The sequence below is a fragment of the Chelmon rostratus genome, chromosome 24 (assembly GCF_017976325.1).
Source record: "Chelmon rostratus isolate fCheRos1 chromosome 24, fCheRos1.pri, whole genome shotgun sequence".
Taxonomy (NCBI): domain Eukaryota; kingdom Metazoa; phylum Chordata; class Actinopteri; order Chaetodontiformes; family Chaetodontidae; genus Chelmon; species Chelmon rostratus.
In genome coordinates, this window is record NC_055681.1 from 12,037,894 (window position 1) to 12,063,885 (window position 25,992).

At 42.8% G+C, this 25,992-nt stretch overlaps 3 protein-coding genes across 4 annotated transcripts in view; 2 read left to right on the forward strand and 1 right to left on the reverse strand.

Annotated features, from left to right (window-relative positions):
* Positions 1–6,092: 6,092 nt before the first annotated feature.
* Positions 6,093–13,874, reverse strand: enpp4 (ectonucleotide pyrophosphatase/phosphodiesterase 4). Its single transcript, XM_041966161.1, has 8 exons — positions 13,769–13,874; positions 11,277–11,514; positions 10,896–11,189; positions 10,592–10,696; positions 10,000–10,198; positions 9,586–9,759; positions 9,011–9,280; positions 6,093–8,629 (listed from the first exon to the last, which is right to left on the reverse strand). Exons 2-8 carry the CDS (start codon positions 11,511–11,513, stop codon positions 8,532–8,534), a joined length of 1,377 nt encoding a protein of 458 aa, XP_041822095.1. The 5' UTR covers position 11,514; positions 13,769–13,874; the 3' UTR covers positions 6,093–8,531.
* A 1,798-nt stretch (positions 13,875–15,672) lies between these two features.
* On the forward strand, positions 15,673–23,824 carry clic5a (chloride intracellular channel 5a). 2 transcript variants are annotated; one of them, XM_041965982.1, is made up of 6 exons: positions 15,673–16,137; positions 20,474–20,583; positions 21,589–21,714; positions 21,810–21,916; positions 22,032–22,195; positions 22,279–23,824. In XM_041965982.1, exons 1-6 carry the CDS (start codon positions 15,673–15,675, stop codon positions 22,441–22,443), a joined length of 1,137 nt encoding a protein of 378 aa, XP_041821916.1. In that variant the 3' UTR covers positions 22,444–23,824. The 2 variants fall into 2 exon arrangements, with proteins under 2 accessions (XP_041821916.1, XP_041821917.1); XM_041965983.1 differs by lacking the exon at positions 15,673–16,137 and adding an exon at positions 18,276–18,517.
* A 1,404-nt stretch (positions 23,825–25,228) lies between these two features.
* mgat5 (alpha-1,6-mannosylglycoprotein 6-beta-N-acetylglucosaminyltransferase) overlaps positions 25,229–25,992 on the forward strand; it is an 84,246-nt gene continuing 83,482 nt past the window's right edge. Inside the window, exon 1 of the mRNA XM_041966419.1 lies at positions 25,229–25,364. The gene's annotated coding sequence lies outside the window, so the exon portion shown is untranslated. The remainder of the gene's footprint in view (positions 25,365–25,992) is intronic.

Here is a 25,992-nt window from a genome sequence, read left to right on the forward strand (position 1 = left end):
TTTCAAACACTGTACTAAAATATGAATCTTTTTAGAGGCCAGCGTGTTGTAGACCTTTTCTTTCACTCAACCCCTTGTATGCTAAAGTGTTAGCATGGAGCAAGAGCTACTGATCTACAGACAACAAAAGCAAGCCATTAAACATGAAAAATACTCTGAAAAGCAGATGCTACTGCTTACTACTGCTGAGTCAAACAGAGAAGAATCCACAACAAAGTGGCACCACCCCCCTACGAATAAGTGTTTTCAGTATTACTCATGTATTGTTGCAATCTTAAGTATCACCATTATATCACAACTCATAGAATACAGGAAGGGACATGAGGCCATACATGCTGATCATACTGTTTTGTGAATGTGTATGCCATCTGGGGGTCTTTCAGTTGTTCTCCATCAGTTCCTGCTACGCTTCGAGGGGTCGTGGGAGCTGGTCGTTGTGTCGATTTAGCCGCCGATGAAAAAAGCCAGAAACGGTCTCCAAAATCTTCGACGAAAAGAGCAAACGCAAGACTAATTATTTCTGATCTATGTCTACCAGCACCTACCAGCGTGTGATGTCTTAATCATGTTGGTCCCACGCTAACAGGGTGCTGCCACTGAAGCCGATATAAAACAATTTTTGACTTCAATCGTCACAACTCTCTGGATGACTTCTCCTGAAAAACGGCCAAATCAACTCCTCCAAAGCCACCCACGGCTGAGCTGTGATGTGTGGCTCATTATTTATTTTTTTGTTTGTTTATCCCTGTAATCCAAGCTGTTACATTGGCAGGCGGCAACAAATGAGCCGAGATATCAGTCATCGGGCCGCAGACGGGAGCGCTGCTCCTGAAATCACACACCATCGGGGGGGTTGCCTTAACGGCGTGTGACGGCGAGCGAAAACAAGGGTTTGGAAGGCGGCGAAAGCGCTTCTGCCGTCCAACGCCCCACATCTTTTCTCCAGTCCCATGACAGCGGTAGAGCAGGTGAAGCCCAGCCATGAGCCATTTCAGATGGTGCGGTTAAAAAAAGGTGAACACAAACACGCATGCTTCTTATTATTGCTGCTGGCCAAGAGGATCGAGCAGGTGAAGAGAAAGCAGACAGTGAAGCTGTCATTGTTTAAAGGGAAGGGGTACTTTAACATTTCTGGGGGTCAAATTATAGAATAATTTGTCTTTGCAACTAAGGTTTGAACCAAGCTTAAAGCTGCGCTGATCACCAGATGTAATCATATTTTAGCGCTGAAACAATAACTTGATCAGTGATGTTAGTATGGATTGACAGAAAAGTTCATAACTGTGATGAAACAAACATACCCGATGTCCAGCCGAGGATTCGCTGCTTTCTCTGTTTGATACCATATTAAACTGAATGATGAACTCTGGACTGGAGCAGTGGTTCCCAATCTTTTTGGCATGCGATCCCTCAACAAAGTGCTCTACCAATTTGGCATTCAACCTGCAACATTGCTGGACTCATAATGGACGGTAGTACAAGGAGAAAAATTGATCGCAGCAGAACCATTTTAGTTTTTGAATCCTTGTTTCATCCCGATACTTTTTAGAGGCCTGAAGAGACCAAATTATTTAGTTCACAAGAGAAAAAAAACAAACAGTAAAGAATAATTTGTGCTTTCCTATTCTGCTCATCATCTTGCGACCCTGAGCAGGGTCCCCACCCCCAGCTTGGGAACCACTGTTATAGACAGATTACCAACAGGTGAAGTCATCGCGAAAAGAACCATTTTCCAGCCAAACGTGGCACGCGAAAAAAAAAAAAGGAGACGAACACCAAAAATGCTGACGTATCCCTTTAAGTTCGAACGGCAAGTGAGCTTACATTACTTTTCCGTGGTGCTACGCGAAAAAAAAAAAAGAAGAGGTCAGATGAGTTCATTTGCTGCCGACTGGCGAGTAGATTCAGTAGGTGCAATCGCGCAACAGAAGCAGCGGCATCTGTGGTCATATGGTGCAAGATACCGAGTCAATTGGCTGCTAACCCCACTTCATATGGTGCAAATATGAAACACACATGTACTTATGGTGCAATAAGGGCAGATTGTCTCTTTGAATTCTATGGTGCAACTTGAGTACTGCCTTCAGTTATCGGCCAAGGCTGTGCCAAAGGCTCCGTCCAAACGGACAACTGCTCTTCCTGTCCTGCAGAAGCTATGCAAGTCTCCGACGCAAGGAGATGTGCTTAGTGTACACGCTCCCAACACACACACACACACACACACACACACACACAGGGTTTTCCTCCACTGCAGGGAGATGTGCGAGTTAGTGCACACATGCAGATGCAGTGAAAAGTAGTGTAACAACAAATGGGATGCATCCCTACCTCACCGCTTGAACACACACACACACACACACACGCAAACACGAACGTCCAATAATCCCTCACCCCTTTATAATTTGGGAACAATATTCATATGGTGCTATTGAGTAAAGCTGGATGGTTTTTGTATAGTTGTGATTACAGTGTTATGAAGAATTTAGCCAAATATGTTTAGAGTGTTTCACTGAATCGGAATCTGGGTTTCCTCATGTGGAGAGTGTACAGAAAAACAGCAACACCTTCTGTCTCCGTGACACTGAGTGACACATAAAAGCTACAATGCCTTACCCGCTTGACAGGAGTGGAGGTGGTTTTTTTTTGTTTTTTCAAGAGATCACAGTCATGTGCAAAAAGCTGAACTTTGAGAGGGTGGTGCTAATTTTTTTGGTACACTCCGATGTGGACGTCCGCTGTACATTAAGCATGGGCTCAGTGTGTCAGAGCACAAAGGAAAACAGCTCACCGTGTTAGCACGTTTGTCCTAAAAACCGAAATATGTGACATTTAGAGAACGCAGTCAGACATTTTCTGTTTGTTTCACATACCGTGCTCGTGAATTTCTTGCATGGATGTTCTAGATTTGAGGGCACACGTGCTCCAGGGGAAATAAGAGCTGACTGCAGAGGCTTAAAGGTTTGAGGAGTCACAGCTTTGTTAAAGGGAGATTCATGTTGAGCTCCAGTGCGGCTGTCCCACGAGCTTTTCCCCAGCACTGACCTCTGACCTTCTGACCCAAACCATGACCCCTTTTGCACCCAGAGCTCCAGCCAGTCACAGATCAGGTTCAACACAGCCAAATCAGGTCTGACACAACCAAAAAAAAAACACACAGCTCCTTCTTTATACGGAAGTCTTCACGTGCAGCATGCGGACTCGGCTGTAGCCTCATAACCAGACTGCAGGTGTCATAACTTCCCGCCGTGTGCATTTTGGTTTTAATTCAAATTATCCTCCACATCACTCAGCGATCAAGAATCCATGGGTCCCCGCTCGACAGTCGAGTCTGCACGCTGCAAATGAAAAGTTTCCTCCTTCACACTTAAACCCAGAGCCTTAGCCAGGCCCGCTCTGTTGGACAGTAAAACCCAGTCAGTGTTATTGTATGGCTACACATCCACAGCTATGCAAGGTTCCACACAGAAAGGTTCTGGGCTTGGTCAACCTTTACAAAAATACCACATCACTGTTCTCGTTTACCGCTTGTTCTTATTTCACTCCTTTTTTTCCTTTTGTTTGCAGAGAAGAGGCACAAAACGGTTAATGTGCAACAATGCAAACATGTGATGTACCATTTGTTTACATCTTTTTGGAACTTTTTGCATTTGTTAATGATAATTTGGTGATTTGCATGTAATTTCTATGGTCATTTCCATTTTTCTCGATGAAGTTTGTATGTCAATGGGTTAAAATTGGTGTGATGTACCTTTACATTGGGGATAACCAGGATGGACGCGACCTCCTGACAGAGGAATGTGTAAAACCAGAAAGGTATTTTTTGTTCTTTGGATAAAGACATAAATGTTCCACTATCAGGGTCTGCAAAGCATATGAGGCCAGTTGTGTTAGACTGCGTGTGTGTGTGTGTGTGTGTGTGTGTGTGTGTGTGTGCGCGAGAGCAAACTACCGTATGTGTCAGTAATGCTTCATATGCTTTTTTTTAGCCAAAGTTTTACTCGTGTGGTTTCAGAGCTGTGAAATTATCATTACTCATCATGGTTTTGTAAGCTGTCTCTGATCTCAGACCAGTTTCTACCAGATCTGAGTCCAACAACAGTTGAAATCCTCTCCATTTAGAGGCGAGGAGGTTCGGTTGTTTCGGCACAAATACTCAAATTCAATCATGGAAAGCGAGTCGGAGGGGTTTCAGTGGTTTGACTCAGGTGTGGACACTATAAGCACAGGGCAGGGTCTAACTAAACCTTAACGTGGATGTATGTATAAGATGTACCATGAGCTTTTATTTTGTCGGGGTCATGCTTTTTTACTGTGTTCTTCAGCTTGGAAAAAAAAGTAGCTCTAGATTTGTGCAAAAGTACCTTTTAGTTTCTCGTGGTTGGCATTTTGATTGTAAATACCTTTTGCTGGTAATCCTCCTCAGTTGGATCTATGTTCGATGAGTTTGCTTAGATGGCTCTTTCAAATGTACTGATAGTAAATGTTCTTTATAAATATCCAGAATGTACGACGAGAGAAGAAAAGTTCAGCTTAACTGGAAACTGTTTTCGTAGGAGTCTGTGCCATCGTGTTGTCTAGAGTATAAGCACACTGATCCTAGATCTGTAGGCAGGGTGAAGTTGCTGGAGGTGATTTGTCAGACAGTCTCACGCAAGCTGTGGCGGTTTTCTCTCAAACAGACAAATAAAGAAAGAGCATCATCACAAGCAATGATTAATGGAAAAAAAAATATTAAAAAGCCAATTTTAGCAACTCATATATTGTTTTAAAATTGCCAGTAGGATGACTGTTCAAGGATTTTCCCCACTCTCATGTCTGTACGCTTAATATGAAGCTGGAGCCAGCGCTCAGCTAGCTTAGCTTAGCACAAAGAGTGGAAGCCGGGTGAAACAGCTCTGTGCAAAGCCGCACGCAGGCTGTGTCCACGCTACGTGTACTGTCCGTCAATTTATTTGAGAGTTTGAATGCTGGGGGGTGAAAATGCACACAGTGCTGTCAAAGACACTGCAATGCTAAGAATTTAAGACATTGTGAAACTTTTTTTTAACCCTTAGATAGAGCTGAGCTAGCTGTTTCCCCCTGCTTCCAGTCAGTATGCTAAGCTAACCGTTTCCTGGCTGTTGCTTCATATTTAGCGTACAGCAACAGGAGAGCGGTATCAGTTATCTAACTCTGTGCAATAAGGTATGAGCATAAACAGCAAGGAATTAGTGAATTATTGTAAAACTGAACCCACATGGCTTGATACCACCACAAAAGTGAAAAATTATGATTTCTGGACATTTTTGGGGACCAACCCTTTCAGAAAATTTGAAGAAATTTAGGAGTCTTGTGCTCATGCGTGCCAAAAACAGTTCAGTGCATTGGCACAAACGTTCAAAGAGGAGCAAAACCAGCGATCCTGCAGCCGTTATTCTATCGAGCGCAGGGGCTGTCTGGCCAACATCTCCCGACTTCACCGTAGAAATGATGGCTGCTGTCATCGACCGTGTTCAAACCGCTCCTGCGTCAGCTCATTCAAACGCCATTCAGGAATCTCCTGGCCTTTCGGGGGATTCCCAAATTCACACCGAATGTTTCCGAAACGGAGGGGAAACGAGACAACACACAGTCTATCTCTTGTTTGTCTGTGTATCCTGTGTCTGCGATAGCGTAAAAGCATTCTGGGGAAGAGTTGAATGATATTTTCAATGGCTCCAGGTGGCCAGCGTTAGGAAATGTGTTATTTTTGTTACAATACCTCCTGAAAATAAAGTCTATTTATCTGTGAAGAGACAAAGATTTACAATAATACAGATGACTACATAGAAATTATGACAGATGATTTTAAATGATGTAAAACAGATATAAATGAAAACATGTACAGTTCATTTGGTTTTGAACACGATACAGAAATGTATATGCGTCAGTCTTGAGTTTGATTTTATATATTTACCATTTTATTACATTGTAATGTTGTGACTGCGATGGAGAAAAAAAATATAAAGGAACATAAATTAATTTTTCCAAACGTGTGTCGCTTCTGCTTTCCATGGATGTGAGGGTTTTTTTGTTTTTTTTACAGTGAATCACAACACAAAGCATCTCATTTTTCAGTCAACTTTATTTCGTCTGAAAGTGACATGAAACCACAGGAATCTCTTGACAGCCCAGACAGGATTTGCATAGTTTTTCCACATCTCCAAACTAGAAACCTAAAAACAGTGACTCTTAGGATGAAGCACAAACACAGTGCAAAGATGAAGCTTACGCGCAGCATTCAAAACACCACATACACAAAAATATGATAATCATAAAAATGAGACCATTGCCTTGAGACACACCATTCTACTGAATTTTACACTGAGATTGCTTTGTGGCACAAAGTTATGTCTGACAGTTTAATACAGACAATAGGAAGAGGGTGCAGATGAAATAAAAACACACTTCTAAAATGTTTTTTCTCCTCAGTAAGGTGAAAACTTCTATCCAAAAAATCTAATCTGCTCGATGTGACTTGAAGCAACCATGTTCATGAGGTGTGTGGTCTAACTTGTGTAAAGTAACAGAAAAACAACAGCACGAGAGTGAGTCACTCACACTGACCACAGTCTCGTTTGTTGATGCCGATTATATCACGGCATCACAGGTGGGTTTACATGCTGACGTTTAAAAAAAATGCCATATGCAGAAGACAGAAGAGGACATGACAAGAGGTCGGATGTGGAATTTTTCCTCTTCACCTGTTTCCTCTTCACCTCATACACGACCACACACACACATACACATGAATAGATGCATGAACAGTATATACATATCAGTAGATACATGGCTGGAGAAGCACGCGAGCAGCACTGCATGAAAGGATGAGCATGACAATGGTCTGCAGTTTTGCTATTGTCAGGAAACCTCACGAAAAGACCAAAAATCAACATGTGTGAGTCTGTCTCTCAGGACTCTCTGACATCTCTGTCCTGTTGGTGGCACGCAGCCACGTGTGTGAGTCTTAAAACAGGGCAGAAATACATCACCTCATTTAAAAAAAAAAACAAAAAACAAAACACTAAATCATTCCCTGAAACAGCTGGGCACTGCAGTTTTTAAGCAAACGTTACAGCATTAGTCAGGGACTACTTTCAGCTGAGGATGAATACTCATTTGACGGTCTACTGAGTATTTACAGCGGCAGGACGGAGTACAGTGGATGGAGCCAAAATAAACTTCAGTGCATTTGTTTATCACAATGCAGGAACATCCAGTGCAACAATGTGGCTCATCCACGTGTTTTTCAAAGTTTATGGACGACAATGGAGCTCTGTGGTTCAGAGGAATAAGATAGGCTTTAGACAAACAGGCAAGACCTGTCAGTGGGATCCACTCGTTGTTGGCTTTGGTCTTTTCATGGGATTTGTTGGTAGTAAGATACGAGGCGTCAGTAAGCATCAGATAAATATGAAAACTTATTCCTCAATGATTTTGAGTTTCAACTCATTATGTGAATCTGGTCTTGCACAATTCTTAAAATCAAGGTGATATAGTGTGTTACTGTTCTACCTGATGCCAGTAAGCAACATTATACTGCTTTAAGTTAAAAAAAAAAAATCTCTTTTTCAGGTGAATATCTCTTTGGAGCATCTGTTGTGCATCTTGATTACAGTCTTTGGTATAATTCATACACATACTATAAATACAGAATGGATACCTGACACACCACTGAACAACCCGCATAGAAATAATCCGCCTCAATACACCATTTCTCTTTATTGTATTTATACAATAGAGAGCATTTTAGTATACTTATAATTTAGGAATAAAAATGTATTAATTCAGATTTCAAATTTCACTTTTTCAGCATGCAAATATGGATCAAAGCAGAATGTGTGCGTCGTTGAGACGACTCAGTAACCAACACACGGTTCCGATAAGAGTCTTTTCAAGCCTCTCCATGAGCCATCAGCGGGACACAACATGAATCGTAGATTAGCTACTGGCTCCCTCTGCTGACAAAAAGTAAAACTACAAATCCACAAAAATAAAATACACACAAACATGAAATCAAGTTTTCTCTGAAGACGGTTCCCTGCAGAAAAAATCTAAAAGAAATCTCTTAAAGCAGTAACTTAAACAAAAGTATCTCTTTAAACTCCTAGAATAAAATTATTAATCTCAATGTCATCCTCATACCAAGATTCTTCAGTATTTCCTCAAAATGAGTTACATTCTTGAACAAAACACAACTGGCTTCTTGTCACATTTTCAAGTCTATGGTAACAGGATTGAACAACAGTAAGAGTCAGTGACATGTATAGAATTCACTCTGTCCTACTGCTGTTTTTACACCAGTGTACAACTTCACAGCAGGTGTCAGTGGGCCTGAAGGCTTTAAAACAACAGGTCTTTTGAGTGCATGCATGTACACACATATACAGCACACACATGCCATAATGAAAGCTCGAGCAGCGGCCTCACTCATTAAAGTGCAACAAGTCAAGTACCTTTCGGAGCACGAACAGGTGACACAGGTTAGTGTGTGGTGACCAGCTCCGACTGGTTCACTCCAACAGGGGGTCGTCGTCGTCGTAGTCGACCTGCAGCCTCTGGAAGGGCCGGGGGCCTGACGGGCGGCGGGATCTCACCAACCTAAACAGAACTGAAGGGAAGCAAGTTCTGTTCGTCAGTTGGAGACATTCAGTACATTTACCCTGACATGTCAAAACAAGCAGTATGTCAGCAATTCGTCCAAATATTTTAGCTAGTTTCCCCTCCAATTTTAAATATGGCTGTTTATCCACTCTTTGTCTTCTTCTACTTCGTAATATTTCAACAAAACTTCACTCTGGCTTTTGCATTCTATACAGCACAGAGACAGCTTTGGTCAACATCACCAATGATGTATCCAATAACCCTTGGTTGGAGATCCCTCCTCCTCTCATGGTTCTCTTATTTGTGAGATCCCACAGGGCTCTATCCTGGGGCATATAATGCATAGACATAACACATATTAAAGGCTGTTGCAATCATTCAGACTGACCAGTGATCATAGTGAGAACTAGCAGGACGCCCACCACCAGGCCGATCATCAGTGGGACATCCGAGCAGGTCTCAGCAGCCAGCAGGCACCGAGCCTGGGTCAGGGTGCCGTTGTTGGGCTGCGGGATCACCGACAGCAGGTGACACATGAGCGGGTAAATGTCCACGCTCTGTAAAGTGCTGATTTGGTAATCCCGACGGAAGCTGGGCCCCGTCGCTGCCAGGAAGGGGTGCATGCTGGGTAGGGAGTTGTCGTAGCCATGATCGCCCACTGAGGGAGGGAAGGAGAGTAAGACTATGGTGGGTGGAGGTCCTGTCAGTGGACATTTGCTGATAACTGTGAACACTGATAACATTGTCCAGCATCTCCAAAATTACTTTATTTTGTCCCTCTAAAATGTCAGACTTCTGCTTTAACAACAAAAACGACCAAAGCAGCTTATTGTCATGTCTTGGATGAGGAAAATAAATGGATATATAAAAACAAAAGCAAGTGTGTGACAATTGAAAGATGACTTTCTGGAAGAACAAATTTCTGGCTATCACAATATTGACAAAACATTTCTAATGACATACATCTTGGCAGCTGGTTCCCCCGCTGCACTATGGTCCAGCCCTCATCAGCAATCAGTATGATTTGCTGGATACGCTGGTTGTTCCTGTAGTGCAGCTTATCAGGGATGGCCTTCTTCAAATATGCTGTCATATTTGCATGGCACTTATTCAGCAGGTTGTAGACAGCCTCTGGGTCTGTAAAGCGCACGAACAGAAACAGGTGTGAGCAATGCCCTAAAAACACCACCAGGTTTCACCTTCACATTTATCAAAAATAAAATAGGCTTCATGTGTTTTATACAGAAAAAAGCTACACTTTTTTGTGAAAGAATGTCAACAAAAGTATGATCAGACCAATAAAAAGATAGCCTGTCATGTGTCTGTGTTTGCATGTAGGCTCTTTTATCTCACGCCAGCTGATATGAACCTGGTTACCTGCATGTGGGATGAGGGCGGCAACAGGTGTGAGGTCCACCAGTGTGTAGTTGTCCGGGTGGAGGCAGTCGTCGAGCCGAATGAGGCGTTCAGCTGAGCACTGAGCCATGCCGTGGTCGCTGGTCACCAGGACGTTGATGCGACCCCAGAGGCCCGTCCGCTTCAGCTCCGAAATCAGCAGGCCGACGTTGTCGTCAACCTGAGGGCATGCAAAGAGACACGGCCATCAGTCACTGTTTACAATGAGCAAATCTGGAGTGAAAGGCGTTCTGTACAAATTTGATTCAACTACAAGTGTGCTGAGCCACTGGATCATGGCAAGTTTATGGCATTTCTACAATGAACGTACATATTTATTGCACATTGTAAGATATTGCAATATCCAACACAATCACATGACCAAACATTCTGACAGGTTATCTAATGGGTAATTTGAACAATGCGCTAAGAGCGGCTCGCATAAAAACTGCATCTAGTGTCATAACTTGTTACTCAGGGCTAACTAAGTGAATAAGTGAATATTATTGGGAATGTTAACAAATGCATGTGTTTGACATCTTTGCGGTTTTGAGATTAAACTAAATTGTCATACCTCCTTCAGCACTTTGCCCATGGCGGTGGTGTTGTCAGGGCCGAATATGTGACCTGACCGGTCTGGCTCCTCCCAGTAGAGAGCAGCAAACATCACTCCTTGCTCCTGGTGGAATGGGGTATATGGCACAGATGTCAGGCAATGGCTACTAACCCTTCCAGGCTTTCTAAATTTTACTGCCTTGTGCCCTAAAGTTAGCACAGTTTCAGAGCAGCCATAAAGCGAAATGGAAACCTTGGAAGACATTTATGGGCAAACAAATTGGAGAACACAGTGATGGTGCTTACAAAAGTAACTTTTCTACCTTTCCGTCTCCCAGCATCCAGTTTGTCACATTCCCCAGCCGTTGCTGGAACGTCACTTCAGCGCTGTAGGGAAAGAAGTGCGTTGGCGTGCGGTTTCTGATGATCACGTCGGAGCCGGGCCACATCATGGCAGCCGTCTTGTAGCCGGAGTCCAGCGCCGTGACCCAGAGGGGCTGCGTGCTGTTCCACCACGACGGGTCGGTGTCGTTGCCGGCATGGAAGTGCTTGTGGCTGACGGGGTCGTACATGTTGCTGGCCAGGATACCGTGAGACTCAGCGTACAGCCCTGTGACCTAGATTTCATTATTGAATATTATGAATTGAATTTCTGACGGAGCATATTTCCCAAAACAAAAAGCAGAGCAAAGCAGCAGGGTTACCAGGCTGTAGTGGTTGGGAAACGTCTTCGTGATGAAGACGTTGGTAAGCTGCTTCACCAGAACCCCTTGGCTGTACAGGAGCTTCAGGTTCGGCATGGGGAACCTCTGCAGGTAGTCTGCTCGGAAACCGTCGAATGACACCAGCAGCAGCGGCAGAGGACCTTGCTGGGCCGTGGCATTTTCTCGGGCCAATGCCCTGACGCCACACAGGAAGCCCAACAGTATTTTCAGTAACATCCTGAAAAGATGTGAAAGAAACTTGTTATCTACAATTACAGGTGAATAGACGTGGTGTGTTTAAACAAGACCAACAGCTCTCTGAGGCTCCATAGAGCTAAATGCTAACATCAGCATGCTAACATATTCAAAATAACAATGCTAACATGCTGACATTTAGCAGGTATAAAGTTTAGCTTGTTGCCATGGTAACACTTGTTAATTAACACTTAACACATAGTACAACTGAGGCTGATGGGACGGACATCAGTTTTGCAGGTATTTAATCATAATCCAAAATACTGCACTAATTAAACTGAGGCTACATGAAAAGGTAAAGGATCACAAGTTAGAGTCTGTATCAGAGTCCATTCTTCCAAGATCGTAGGCGCTCACTGCATTTTCAATTTCACACCTCTAAACTGCAGTTACTGATCTGCACGTCGGTTGACAACCACGTGGCAAGAGGGCAAACCATCAGTCAAGCTTCAAGGGTACAGGAACTGAGAGCGAATGCCTGGCTGGACAGCAACGTACGTTCGCCAGTCATTCTTCTTATGCACAGAAGCACATAGAAAGTGATTCTCCAAATGCAAAAAATATTCTTTGATCTTTCACTTTTCCTTTGCAGGAAGTGAAACTTATGGTGGTTACTTCATGCTGCACCAGCAGGCAAAGTCAAAACGGCAACCTATCTACTTCTACAGATTTATAGGTGATGGGTTGATTTGCTGATTGTTGGCATGTGTCATGTCACCTTGCTTGTCTGTTACAGGAGAGGGTCTTCTGTATGTTTGTATATAGTGGGGTTCATTTATTTTCTGTAGGTCAGCTGTTAACACAGTATGTCTGAGTAGTGGAGGTACTGCTTACAACATAAGCTCACTGGGATTTCTCTCACACTATCATAGTGTGTGCAGAGGATGAAGTGTGTGTAAAGGATTCTAATTTTAATTTCTAACACTGTTGTATGTTTGTGGAAGTTTGGTTGTTATAACAAAGAAGTGTAGGCCTGTTCATATACAACACACAACAGCACTGGTCTTTTTGAAAGGCTCACAGGCCTTTCACATTTGTCTTGTTGTCATGATTACATTTTAATCAGGTGCACAAGCCTCAAAACATAAAAAAGTCATTTTTAAGATGTCAAGTTACCCGCTTCGTCCTCACGTTTCGATGTTCCACATGAACATCCTGTTTCATATGCATCAAACTATGAGGCTATAAAAACAAGGACTACAAATAGGAACCTTTCACTTCTACAAACGTCCTCTGAAGTATACACCCAGCTACAAAGAGCAGCTTGAAGCTGGTAGAAAACTGGAAAATTCAGTTTGTAAAGGACACTTGAGCAGGGACGAAAATGGCTTCAATCAAGTATAATTTTCTTATTTACTTTCTGAATGGAGCAGAGCCTCTCAAGCATCTCAAAGACACATGAAACTGATGCAAATCTAATTAAATCAAATTGACTACAAACACATCTTGGATACTAGAAGACGGGCAGGCATTGAATCTCTATTTGATTCAGTTCACTAGCATGTAAAGACTTAAATCTGCCACTTCTGTCGTAGTAGAACCTCACTGGGTTATGAAAGTGAAATATAATTTGAGAATACTGGAAATTAAGTTGCGCAAACTGCGAAAGACATAAATTGAGTAAGACAAACAAAAAATTATATTGATTTCCGAGTTTGCAGACGCACCCTGAAGGCAACATGGTCTTTTGTTCCATCGCTCTTGCAAGTCTGAACAATTAATATTTCCTGTAAATCCTTAAGAAATGCACGTTAGAGGCAAACTACAAAAGAAATTCTGCATATGTCTCATCCACATCACAATTTTAACACATCTCTTTCCATGTGTGTCTTATAACTTCGCCACTGTCTTTTCCTCATAGACAAAATTTTACTTCCACAAATAACCAGCGGGCTGTACATCATTTATCTGAGCAAACAACTCAGTGACGCAACTGACTCCCAACTGAAAAACTATCAGACAACATTCTTCAGCAGCCCATGACAAATACATAACCACAACCAGGAAGTCACCGTTCTTGACGGAAAATACCCCCAAAATGTTACTAATAACTACACCAGTGACTAATGAAAACAACGCAGAGGTAAATCATAGAACGGGCGATATATAAAGAGCAAAAAATATGAATTTAAATTTCACTATCAGCAGTGGAGCTGGTTAGCTGTCTGCATAGTATATGCTAGCTTGCTAATGACAGAGCGGTCGCATAATGCTAACAGTGTGTATAATAACGTTACCTGTTACAGAGGTGACAGACTGTTGTCCTCCAGACAGTACTGCTGAATAAGTTTCCCCTTCAGTCGACAGCAGCAGCACCATCACCAATGGACTTCACCAAAACACAAAAACGCTGGGAGCTAACTAAAATGATTTTGAAAAGTTTCCGGCCAGGAATTTCAAAATAAATCCTTCTTTGAAACGCCACGTGCAGTAATACAAAGTAATGCTATTTTTGTCATCAATACTTTCGTTTTCTATATAAATGTCACTTCAGATGGTAATGTATGAGTGAAAGAAGTCCAGCAACCTGTCGAAATTATCTCACACATTCGTTTTAAAGGCATCATGCTTTAATTTTGACGTAACAACTGTCCACCTCTCCTCTTGTTGTCGCCACCTTGACGTAACCGTCGACTTCCGCCTTAGCGAAATTGGCAGTTCAAGCAGCGAATCAACGTTCAGATTCGGGGGGCGGGACACGTATTGGTGGTTTGCTTTTGCATGATGTGGTTGAGTGTAAAATTATAAGATCAGTTGTTCCTTTGTTCAAAATCAGGAAATCTTTAATGTCAAAGTAGTTGAATTATGATTAGAAAATCCCAATCGTGCCTATAGTTTTTAGTAGGATCTCTAGAAATACATCTGTGTGATATATATTGTGGTAAATAAGATTAGAAGTGCATGATCATTCCATCACAGCATTGTCTTGCAATTTGCCAGGCAGGCACAATGCCTACATTCACATCCCATACATACAAACTGACCACAAATATAGTCTACAAAACTTTGATGGCATCTCTTCTCCACCACCCCATACCTGAATGTGACTTCACATGACATTTAAAACCGATGTATCTGCAATCATCACCAGCTTGATAAAAATAGTTATCCTGACCTATGGTGGGCGACTCACTACATCGATCATGTGACCCTCCATGACAGACGGATCACAATGTGAGACATAGCAAGGTGCCAGGGGATATTTACTCTAGGTGTGACTCCTAGAATTGCCAAATTAGTTGTTAATTCTATTATAATTGTCCTGGGATATTTTACAAGGACCTCGCCAGTATTTGAGTGGTATTCAAACTTGCTGTCACTTTTTCACACACAGACTGGCCTTATGTTGGTTAAACACTTGGTCATATTATGCTCCAAAATGCATAAAAAAAACATACATGAGCATATGGGTGGCTTGCATGTATTAGCCCATCACAAAGCTAATGATCGGCTCACAATTTCAGTCGAATTTAATATCTTCCTGGCAGCCTTTGGTTTTAATTTCTTCCAAAACACAAACACGAGACTTGCACGAGAGGGTGAGATAAGCCATCGCAGCTATCACTGCGTTTTATGGGAATGGGAATGGGAATGACGGCAGTATTATGGACATGTTGCTCAAGGCCTTTTGAAACTTAAAGGAGCGCTCCACTGTATTTACATGTAAGGTACTGTGTAAACACTTCAAACATATGACAGAAAACGTGTGTTACAAACTCGGGGCACTGATTTTGAAAGATGAGGAAACGTACTAAGCAGGCAGGGGCTCATGAAAGATGCTGTTGAATTGCATTTTGGGAAATGCAGGAGCCTTCATGTTGTCTTCATCAAGGCGTCCATGTTTCTTCCTCAGATTTGATTTTACAAACACATAGCTGATGAGTCCTCTTCTGTTCCGATGCTCTTTGTACTCAAAGCCACTAAATAATTAACTCTTTGAAAGTACTTTCTCTCCACCCAACAATAGCCCTTTAAGGATCTCAGCTGTCTTTCTTTGGCATTGCCTTTGTGCCTCCCCGTCCAAAGTCCGGGCTGTTTTTTGATAAGGTAGGCACTGTTGGCATCACAGTCACTCTTCTTCGTTCTTGACTCGCTTGACTGTCTCCTCAGTCTCGACCTCTGTTTAGCCTCTTCACCCAAAATGGACCTGGACAACGCGTACGAGACCCCAGACTTCACCTACCAGAACGAGTCGTCAGGTACGTATGACCTGACCAGCGAGGCGTCATCCGAAGCAGAGCATGAGAACACTGGATGGGCCAGAGGACAGATCCCAGCTCCCCCTTCTCCCCCTCCCCTTCCCCCTGCCCCCGAGGAGAGGCGAAGCAGATCCCCCTCATCCTCCTCGTCTTCCTCACATGCTGAAGATGAAGAGAATGGGGAGATAGAGCACTGGAAAAGGGAGGAGGAAAGAGAGGAAGTGGAGAAGATGGAGGAGGAGGAGGAGGAGGAGGAGGAGAGGGGGTCTCCAGAGGTGGAGTTGGACGGAGGGAACTCATCACGCAGATCTTCATCCTCCTCATCATCTTCCTCCTCTGAGAAGGAGGGAGCTGAGGAGAAGCCAGAGCCTGTAAAGGTGGAACCTGAATTCGTACTTTATGCAAAGGTAATATTAATCATATTAATGAACAACAATAATGATAATAAGGGGTAAAACCAATTCAAGATAGGAAAAGTAAGAATAGGAAATAAAAACACAGGTAGGGAAGAACTGGGCTGCATTTACTATATTATATATTTCTGCACTGATTTCAGTTTAATTCTGTCATTTTATGATACGTGTGTATGCAAGTATATTGCACACGCACGCACACACACACACACACACACACACACACAAAGACATACATTTTGCATGGTTGAACAAACACTGAGGGCCTCATAAATCTCAGTCGTAATCGCTTCCATATCAGTATGAACAAGTGTGCAAGGTCAGTGCGTAACTCCCAGTGTGTGTGTGTGTGTGTGCGCGTATGTGTGTGTGTGGCATGCAACTGTGGTAAACCCAGAGGTGGACTTTATGTCCCATTGTTTCGGCCCTCTGAACACCTCACTGTGCCGTTCACACACACACACACACACACACACACACACACACACACACACACACACATCTATTTACAGGTCATCATGTTTAGTCATTTCTGTGTGTTGGTGAGCATGAGTGTGTGCATGTGTGTGTTACTGTGGTTCTAAATATAAGTTAAGTTGAACTGACAAGAATGTTCTGACTCAGTGCAGGGATAGTTCCAGGATGGCTCCTGTCGCATGGCATGTGGATTCCTCGGTGTGTGTGTGTGTGTGTGTGTGTGTTTATTTCGAATGTGTTGGTTAGTGGGTGATCTATCTGTCTAGTAGTAAAATCTAAACATTGTACCTCCACAGCCAAACATACACACAAACTGAACTTATTACGCAATCTGCACATCCCACACTAAAGTCCAGTTGCTCGAGCATATGCAGGGATCATAAATTTGGCACTTTGAAACTACAACCTCATGAATTATAGCAATATAACCTTGAGGCCAGAGTGACAGAGGTCTATTGATGACAGCGCCAAGGCCAGTGGATCCAAACTGCTTTCATGCTGACTCTTTCAAGTGTTTTCTTGCTGCGTTAGCATTACATTAGCATTGGAGCTTTGCTTTCACTACTTAGTAGCTCACTTATTCAAGATCAAGACAAATCCAACAAATTTGACATCATCACATGTCCACAACAAGTCACGTTATCTCATTATAAATACAGAAATAAATCTATGCCCATCTGCAATTAATGATATAATCAATTACAGCTGCAGGCCAGGAGGTAAAACTTGTTAGGGCTAGTGGCTATGATCTAAACGTATCTGTGAAGCAGTCCATGGTTGAGCTTTAACATTTAACTGGCGAAATGATGCAAATCCTTACCACTGGGTCAAAAAAGAACTAGTTTCATGTTCAGAGAGTGCTCAGTAATCTCCTAAAACAGCTGTGAACTGTAGTCTTCTCGTAACTGTTACCCACGCTGGAGGAAATTGTGCTTTTGCTAGGAACTATTTTCAGCTGCGGATTAATACACATTTGGTACTACATTGCCCATGTTCCTCATTTTTTATGTGAAACACTCTGTGCATTTAGTTTCCTTGTTGTAAAGGTGCTGCAGAAATAAGGTATTTTATTCTTCCTTTTATTAGCATTATTATTATATGATATCCAGTGCAACAGTGTGGCTCATGATGTATTTTAAGATATATCAGGCTTTGGATACACACACAATACTTGTTTGTAGGATAAAATCATTGCTGGTTTGAGTGTTTTCATTGGATTTTTTGACAATAACAGAAAATTAGAATAGCACCGCTTTTAGCTTTTCCCTGTTTAATGGCTGTATTAAGGTCAGCATGATTAAAAACACATGTATAAGCAGCTCAGACACAGGCTGAGAATTCACAGCGTGGGACCCGTGGGTGCTGATGAGTCTGAGAAGGAGACGATGACTCCCGATGATTCAAAGTCACCCGCTTGTGTTGTCAATCAGAGCTGTGAGAGGTGGGTGGGGCAGGGCACCCTTGGGTGACTTGGTCTGCCCTTTCCCCCCTCACTACCTTAATGCTTTCAGTGCCACCCCCTCCCCGCCCCACCTAAGGGGGTTATTTTTGCCCGACGCTGTCCCGCCCCACTGCTGAGGCCTCGGGTACAAATTGAACCCCTCACACACACACACTCTCTCTCTCTCTTTTCTCACACACACACACACGCTCTCCTTGGCATTCGTCCTCAGCTGACACTGACACAGCTGCTATGGGACCAAGCAGACTTCACTACGTGGACCTGGAGTAAAATCTGCTGTAAACTGAAACGGCTCACACACACACACACGCAAACAGCCACACACATCTACACAGTTGGGGAAACAAAACACGAAAGCAAAGTGTGTTTTTCTTGACCATGACGGATACTGCAGCCGAGGAGGACAAGGACCCTGATATTGAGCTATTTGTCAAGGTGGGGAGTTGTGTGTGTGTGTGTGTGTGTGTTTTGGTGTTTGCACAGCTCTGTGTCACAATTTGTGTGTAACGCAAGCTGACACCAGACTAGTTTTCACTTCTAAATTATATTTCTGCAAAAAACTTCTTGATCTTGCCCTGCATTCTGCCTATAAGTTATATAGTATTTTTGTGTAGGACAAGCAAAATTTAAGCTGTATATATGCAGACTATAGAATAAGCAAATATCGATTGTGTGTATTTGGGGGGTGGCTCCTTTAAGCGTGTGCATGCCATGTTGTTGTTGTGTGCTGATTTTCCATGTGTTAACCTGACACCCACGTGCATGGACAATCTCTCTCTTTCTCTCTCCTCATAAATTATTACTGGGCTCATTCAGTATTGAGAACGGCAGTTTTAAATGGTCTGAGGTTATGATGCAGTATGTGTCGGCATGTGCAGAGTGTGCAGGTATGAATACTTATGGACAGGTTTTAGCATGTTAGCTGACCAACACAGTTTAGACGCACTGCTCACTCATAGTCATTTAATGAATATATCCAGTACATACTGTATTGTGACAGTCTGTCGAGTCTGTTCCATGTGCACGCCTTTACATGTTTGATCTTCCTCGCAAATACTCAAAATGAGAAAATCTGCTAAACATTATGATTACTGATATTGATATCATTGTAATTTTTCACAGAGTTAGATAAGGAGATTGAAACCACTCTCGTATGTGTATGCTAAATATGAAGCTATAGCCAGCAGCTTGCTAGCTTAGCTTAGCATGACCTGTTGGGTCCCATAGATTTCTTTTCCAGGCCCTGGGAAAGTTGTACAATTATAAAACCTTTAAAATAAAATCATAACTTCACCACTAAGACAAACTGAACCCAAGGCTCAGCATCAGTGCCATATTATGCTCTCTTAGTATGTCCATGGGTGGGAAGCAGTGACTTCCTGGTTGCCTGGCAACATCACATGATGCCAGGACTTTGGTACCTTTGGATAGAGCTGTTCCGGTCGCTATGCTAAGCTAAGCTAACTGGCGTCCGGCTGTACCCTTCCATGTAATGTACAGGCAGTGTGTGAGTGGCATTAATTGTCTCATTTTTTTTAATTAACATAGTGATTTTGTTTTAGCTCCTTAAGCACAAATTATATACACTTTGCATTTCTGCTGACATTTTATGAATGCATGTAGCACAGTATTGTTGCATGGGCAAGCAGTGATTTCTGGTTAACTGGATAAAATGTGTTTTACATATAAAATGCAGTAAATCTGCCTAATGGTGAAAGATGACTGGACTTGTTTCCTCAAGAATTTCATAAAATAAGTGTGTGCTTCTTTGGACTGAGAGTATTATGGCAGAACAGTAGGTCACATGATTTCGACAGCTGATACACTGCTACAGTATTATGGGAACTAGAGGTCCAAACAGGCAGTGAGGCGGCAAATGGAAGCGGTGTGGATTATTCATGTTGGACTTGGTGTCTCGTTACGGTGTCCTGTTGCAGCTTGCGCACACTCAAACACACATACACACACATTCATCTTAGCCGACATGATCATATGGCAATTATAAATGTGTGTATATACACACACAGACCCAACCTCGAACCGACGCTTTCAAACTAAATGGCACTGATTCCTCTTGTATAATGTGTGTGATTCAATTCATGTTATAATAAGTAAATCACTGAATGTGTATTTGTTCAATCGTCATGAGTGTGTGCGTGGAATATGCGTGTGAATCAGTGTGTGTGTGTGTGTTTTAGTATACAGTGGCTGGGTGTCCTTTTCATTGTGTTTATAAATGTGTGTGTGCGTGTATGACGAGGAGTAAGTCCGCATGTGAAGGCTCGGAAAAGTGTGTGTCTGCATCACAAATGGTCTAAAGTCTTTTATGTAGCAGTCGTGTTGAACCATGTTTGTGTGTGTGTGTGTGTGTGTGTGTGTGTGTGTGTACAGGCTGGGAGTGATGGGGAGAGCATTGGAAACTGTCCCTTCTCTCAGCGCCTCTTTATGATCCTCTGGCTAAAAGGTGTAGTCTTCAATGTCACCACTGTTGACCTAAAGAGGTAATAATACTATCATATCGCATCTGCATGATATTATAATAAAACACTATCACTAACACTAAGATGAGAGGGTAAATATCAGAGCTTTACACAGTCCTGGATCGCTACAAAAGGAATACTGAAACATAAGAATGTGGAAGAAAATGTTAATTAAAGCTGCTATAATCAATACTTTTGTATTAAGGAATTAAATGACTATGTGTGTGACAGCTGTAGCTTATAGTCTGCAGATCTGCAGAGAACTTTTAGAACATTTTAGCATCTTTTTAGCTCATCGGTTTGGTGTTGTGGGCCCCGGTTTTACTGTTTTGGTTCACTCTCGTGGCTCTCTTCAGGATTGCATCCAGCTGCAGTGAAAAAGCTCTAACAAAGCCCAGAATTCCCGATTCTCAAATCTTACATTTATCACATACCGTTAAATGAACCACTCATCAAATTTCCCTCAGCAAGTGGCTGAAATACTTTATGTTACACGCTGTCCTGACGTGCAGTGAATTTGTTCAAGAATTGTGGGTTTTCTTGGCTTAATCCTTATTTAGATCACATAGTTGTACCCCTGACCGGTGTGTTTGCTGTCTTTGCATAGGGGTGAGAGAAAAATCACTCCCAACATATATTAAAATTAAGGCCACAAACACCTCCTAATGGACACTGCACTATCCCACTACTTATCATTTGATTAAGCAGCTAACAGTTAGCTTCAGAGCAGCTTTCACATATGCACTAAATTAAGGTCTGGCTCAGAGAGCTGCTTTAAGAAATGATTGAAGGTAATGAACAAATTCACAGAGGGTCACATTTAGAAACACTTAAATTAAAAGAGTAATTATTATTGGGAAATGAAGCCCGAGGTAGTTAGCATTAGCAGCAATAGCCACTATGGCTGAATAGACAAAGAAAAGAGGAACATTTGTTTCCTGGAAACTGTGAGACTGTCACTGATATTGAAATAGTGTTCTGTCGTGCTTTTATAATAGAAGTTGTAACCTGACTCCAATCTGATAGGAAACCAGCTGATCTCCACAACCTGGCCCCAGGGACGCACCCGCCCTTCCTCACCTTCCAGGGGGAGGTCCTCACTGATGTCAACAAAATAGAGGAGTACCTGGAGGAGATGCTTGCTCCACCAAAGTAGGCCTCCCGCACAGAAACGCACACAGGAATAGGAAACAGGGCGAGCAACATCCCAACGCCATGTTCACATCCTGTTTTTTTGTTTGTTTTAGGTATCCCAGACTCGCAGCAAAGCACCGCGAATCCAACATAGCAGGAAATGACACATTTGCCAGGTTCTCCGCTTACGTCAAAAACACAAGACCAGACAAAAACCGATGTAAGTCAACTGCATGCTCAACTAATGAGTACATGTATCCACTGAACGTATACATCCATTAAAATCCAGAACAGGAGCACCAGTTTGTCAGCTTTGATGACTTTATGACCTTCAGCATTAGAGAGCAGTCTAAACAAGGCCCTGGCCAAGCTGGATGAGTATCTGATGAGTCCGCTGCCCGACGAGGTTCAAGAGGGAGAATCCAAACGCAAGTACCTGGATGGAGACGAGCTGACGCTGGCCGACTGCAACCTCCTGCCCAAACTCCATGTTGTCAAGGTAACTTGCTTTTGATTGGTTGGTTCATTTGATCTTATGAAATTGGATTTTACAGTTGTATGACAGTAACGTGTTTTTGCCAGGTGGTCGCGAAGAAATACAGGAACTACGACATCCCGTCTGAATTCAGAGGGATTTGGCGTTACCTCGGCAACGCCTACAGCCGAGATGAGTTCACCAACACGTGCGCATCTGATGTGGAAATAGAGCTAGCCTATAAGGACGTTGCTAAGAGGTTGGGGAAATGAATGCATCACAACCAGTCAGTATTGTACCTTTCTCTCCTGTTGGAAAATCAACTAAATCATCCTTCTGACACACAGTAAACACACTCTTTACGACGGATGAGTCATTTTTAACACTGCTGTGCTGAAATGTGTTTAAAATGAAGCACAGCGGATGTTTCATTACATTTTAAAGGTGAAAACAAATTATTCCTATGTAATAGTAATAATACTGACTATAAACAAGTGGAAGAGGAGGGAAATCGTTTGTTAAAGGTGATTGTACTGCTGATGTTTTCCCAAAAAAAGAATCTGATTTTTATTTATTGAGGGGGAAAAAAACTTTGCCTGAAACATCCTGGTTTAAAACATCAAAAAAAAAAAAAAGTGAGCCCATCAGCCCAAACGTGGCTGCGCAGCACAAGGACAATGCTTCTTGCTGCGACAATGGAAAGCCTGACAGGCGTAGCGGCAGTAACTGTGGGTGGTGGGGCCTCACAAACGGTCACTTGGAGATGTCGAAAAGATAAGATCCTGTTGGTGACAGCGGACCCCCAGTCAGCAAATGATGGAGGCTGTTTTCTCCTGAGCTCTGAAGAATCACCCCTCCCTGCTCGCTGTTAATCTAATTATGAAACCCTAATAATTTCATGCCACAAATTCTTTTTCTACATGTAGTCTAATAGGGATATATGGGATGCACAAAGTAAAATTTGATTATTTGATTTGTGCTCTTTGTATTATTACAATGCAGAGTCAAATTAGTGGAAAAGAAAGTGTTGTTGGAAAATGTTAAGAATGTGTTTCAGCCAAAGTAGTTTGTCTTTTATTGCGGCAGTGTCAGCTTTGAAGACTTTGCAGATATAGTGTCCTTGTCTTAATGAGGCAACGACTGACCAGTTCAAGTTCAGCTTTATTCATCTGCTTGAGCTGTGTGCTGAAGTATTTTGTTTCCTTCCTTTTACAGCCTGGCACCACAGTTTATGTCTTCTACTATCAATCCTTGTCTGCAATGGTCATAGTCTCACGGTGTCAGAATAAAAGTGTGCTTCACTTCGATACATCAGCCATTAATGAAAAGAAAAAGCACCCAGACAAACCAAATTTACCCTCGAGGAGTCTAGTACGAAGCGAGATGTTGTGTCGTTTTGTTATTCCGTGCAAACTGAGGGTAGTAAATGTCATTTTAATCATTTGTGCCTTTGTGAGAATCAAGCCCAGCTCTGCCTTCAGCTCTTTATGTTTGTACAGTAAATTATGTTTGAATATGATGTGATTGTGAATTATTGATTTCATCGAAGGACTTCTCATGCCCCATGGAGCTGTACAATAATAACACAAACTTAATATTTCTGTAAATGATTGTAGCTCAGCTGTATTAATATTCTGTCCGATGATTAGAACCATGAACCCACTGTGAATATGTTGCTTGTTTGAATAATAAATCTATTTTCTCAGACACTGAGCTTGGTAGTTGTGTGTTTATTTTCCACTGGAAACTGTTTCATTGTGGTGTACTCATAAAAGCGAATGGATCCTCACTGTGTGTCACTCAGCTCATTTGTTATTGTGTTACACATGCAAATGTTCCTAGAGAACAGGAATACCAGAAGGCTCTGATACTGCTTTGCTTTGGTAAACACATGCAGTCAACTTAGGTATGTCATGCTGGCAATTTCTGAAACATGGTCATGCTGAGGCTCATGCATTTAGCAATGGAAGAACATGCATCCTGCACTCACAACAAAATTATCTCTCACAATCACGACCATGATCAATAGGCAGAAATAAATAAAGGCAAGCCTTGAATGCAAGGACCTATAGGGATGAACAATGCATTTCCCCGAAGGCGCTGCTGTGTGCACAGCCTTTTCTCCACCTTTGAGTGTTTGTTATCTCCACACAGCGGGTCCCCCTAGCCTCCTTTCCCCTCCCTCACCCCTCCTTCCTGCGGTTGTGCAGCACTAACTTTATTTTTAATGTTTTGAACACTGGTATAAACATCAGTACCCTACCTTTAGATTAAATTTTCACAGTAATCACCAGCTGAGGCAGAAAATGCGCAGCAGGCCAAGCCAGGAGGACTGGCAAGAGAGCAGTTATTGCAAGAAAAAAGTCACCATCTCTCTACATTACCGAGCAATGTTTGATATGAGGAGGTCTTGCTTATAGCTCCTGATAGCCAGCAGATGGCAGTAAACACAAAGCTTTTATTGGTCTGTGACAGCATGAACACACAGTTAGGGCTCGTCCTGTTTTAAATCTACCCTTTCTGTTAAAATACCTTGATGTGGCGAATGTTGCTCAACATCAGTCATGAGAGCACATTTCTAACACAGGCCACACAGGCCTGGGAGTAATCAAAGTTTAAAGCAAGCTTTAGAAACGTGAGTAATGTATTTATAGACTAACCAGCAAAACAGATTCAAGCACAAGCTCAGTTTGTCCTTCATTTAGATTAATTGCAAGTTGTGGCATAATGTGATTAAATCATACAAGGCTAGTTTGAAGTCTGGTGACTTACAGTATTGCTGTCAATCATTGGCTGATTTTTAAACAGCAGTTTTCTCTTTTTTAAATTGCACATTTGCTCTCATCCTTCATTGACTTTTTGCAGTGATTAGTCAGTGCAGAAAATTAGCGCCTGGAAGTGTTATTATATTACATCGTTATGAACGCAGATCTGAAGTGAAATTGCTCAACATTAGCCCGTCCTGTCTTTGCGGGGTGGGAATTTGCAGACGGCCCCTAAAGTTTCGCTCGCGCTCTGCAAGTGGGCAGACCGAACACAGGGGCTCGTGCGCTGGGGCGAGAATCTCATCTTTCCAGTCGGCTCAACGCATCGACGTCTCAGCTCGTCCTTTCCCTGGAATTTAATTCTTACCCCCCCCCCACCCCCCGTCTTATAACATCACCGCAGGATACCGGCAGAAACCGTTAAAAAGGTAAGCGCCTTTCTGTCAGCCTGACAGCTCCGGAGCTCGTTTTGTGCCCCATTGTTCGCGGAATAATGCTCGAAGAAGAGGCGCAGTGTTTAGCTGTGTGTGCTCGGGAGTGGGCGACTTGTCATTGCGGCGGTGCGTGTGTGTGTGTGTGTGTTGTTGGCAAATGTGCGGTGGTCGACCCGAGGCAGCTAGCCGTCTCAAACCTCAAAACAAAGCTAATGTAGCCAGAAACAGGGATAGCCTCCGTGGAAGTCGGTTAGCCTCGCTGAAGCGACAGCGCTCGGTAATAGAGCTGTGTAGCTAGCGTCCGCGCTAGCTGGTCTTTTCCCAGCCTGTTAGGGAATCGGGACGTTTATCGCCGCAGCGAGCAGGGGTCCCATTGTTAGGACACGACAGGTTTAGCTAGCTCCTGAATGAAATGATAGTATCACGGTGTGGTCATGCAGACATTGACAGAATACGCGCAGGTTGTCTCTGGCCGAGTGGCATCCTTGTATCAGGGACAGATCTCGAACAGGTTGATCAACTCCCAAGTCATTGCCAGTTTCTTGTGGTCAAGGTGCTTGTCTACAGCTGCGCCGCTTTAATTGTGTAAGTTGATAGTAATCGAGGCAGTTATCATTTCCGC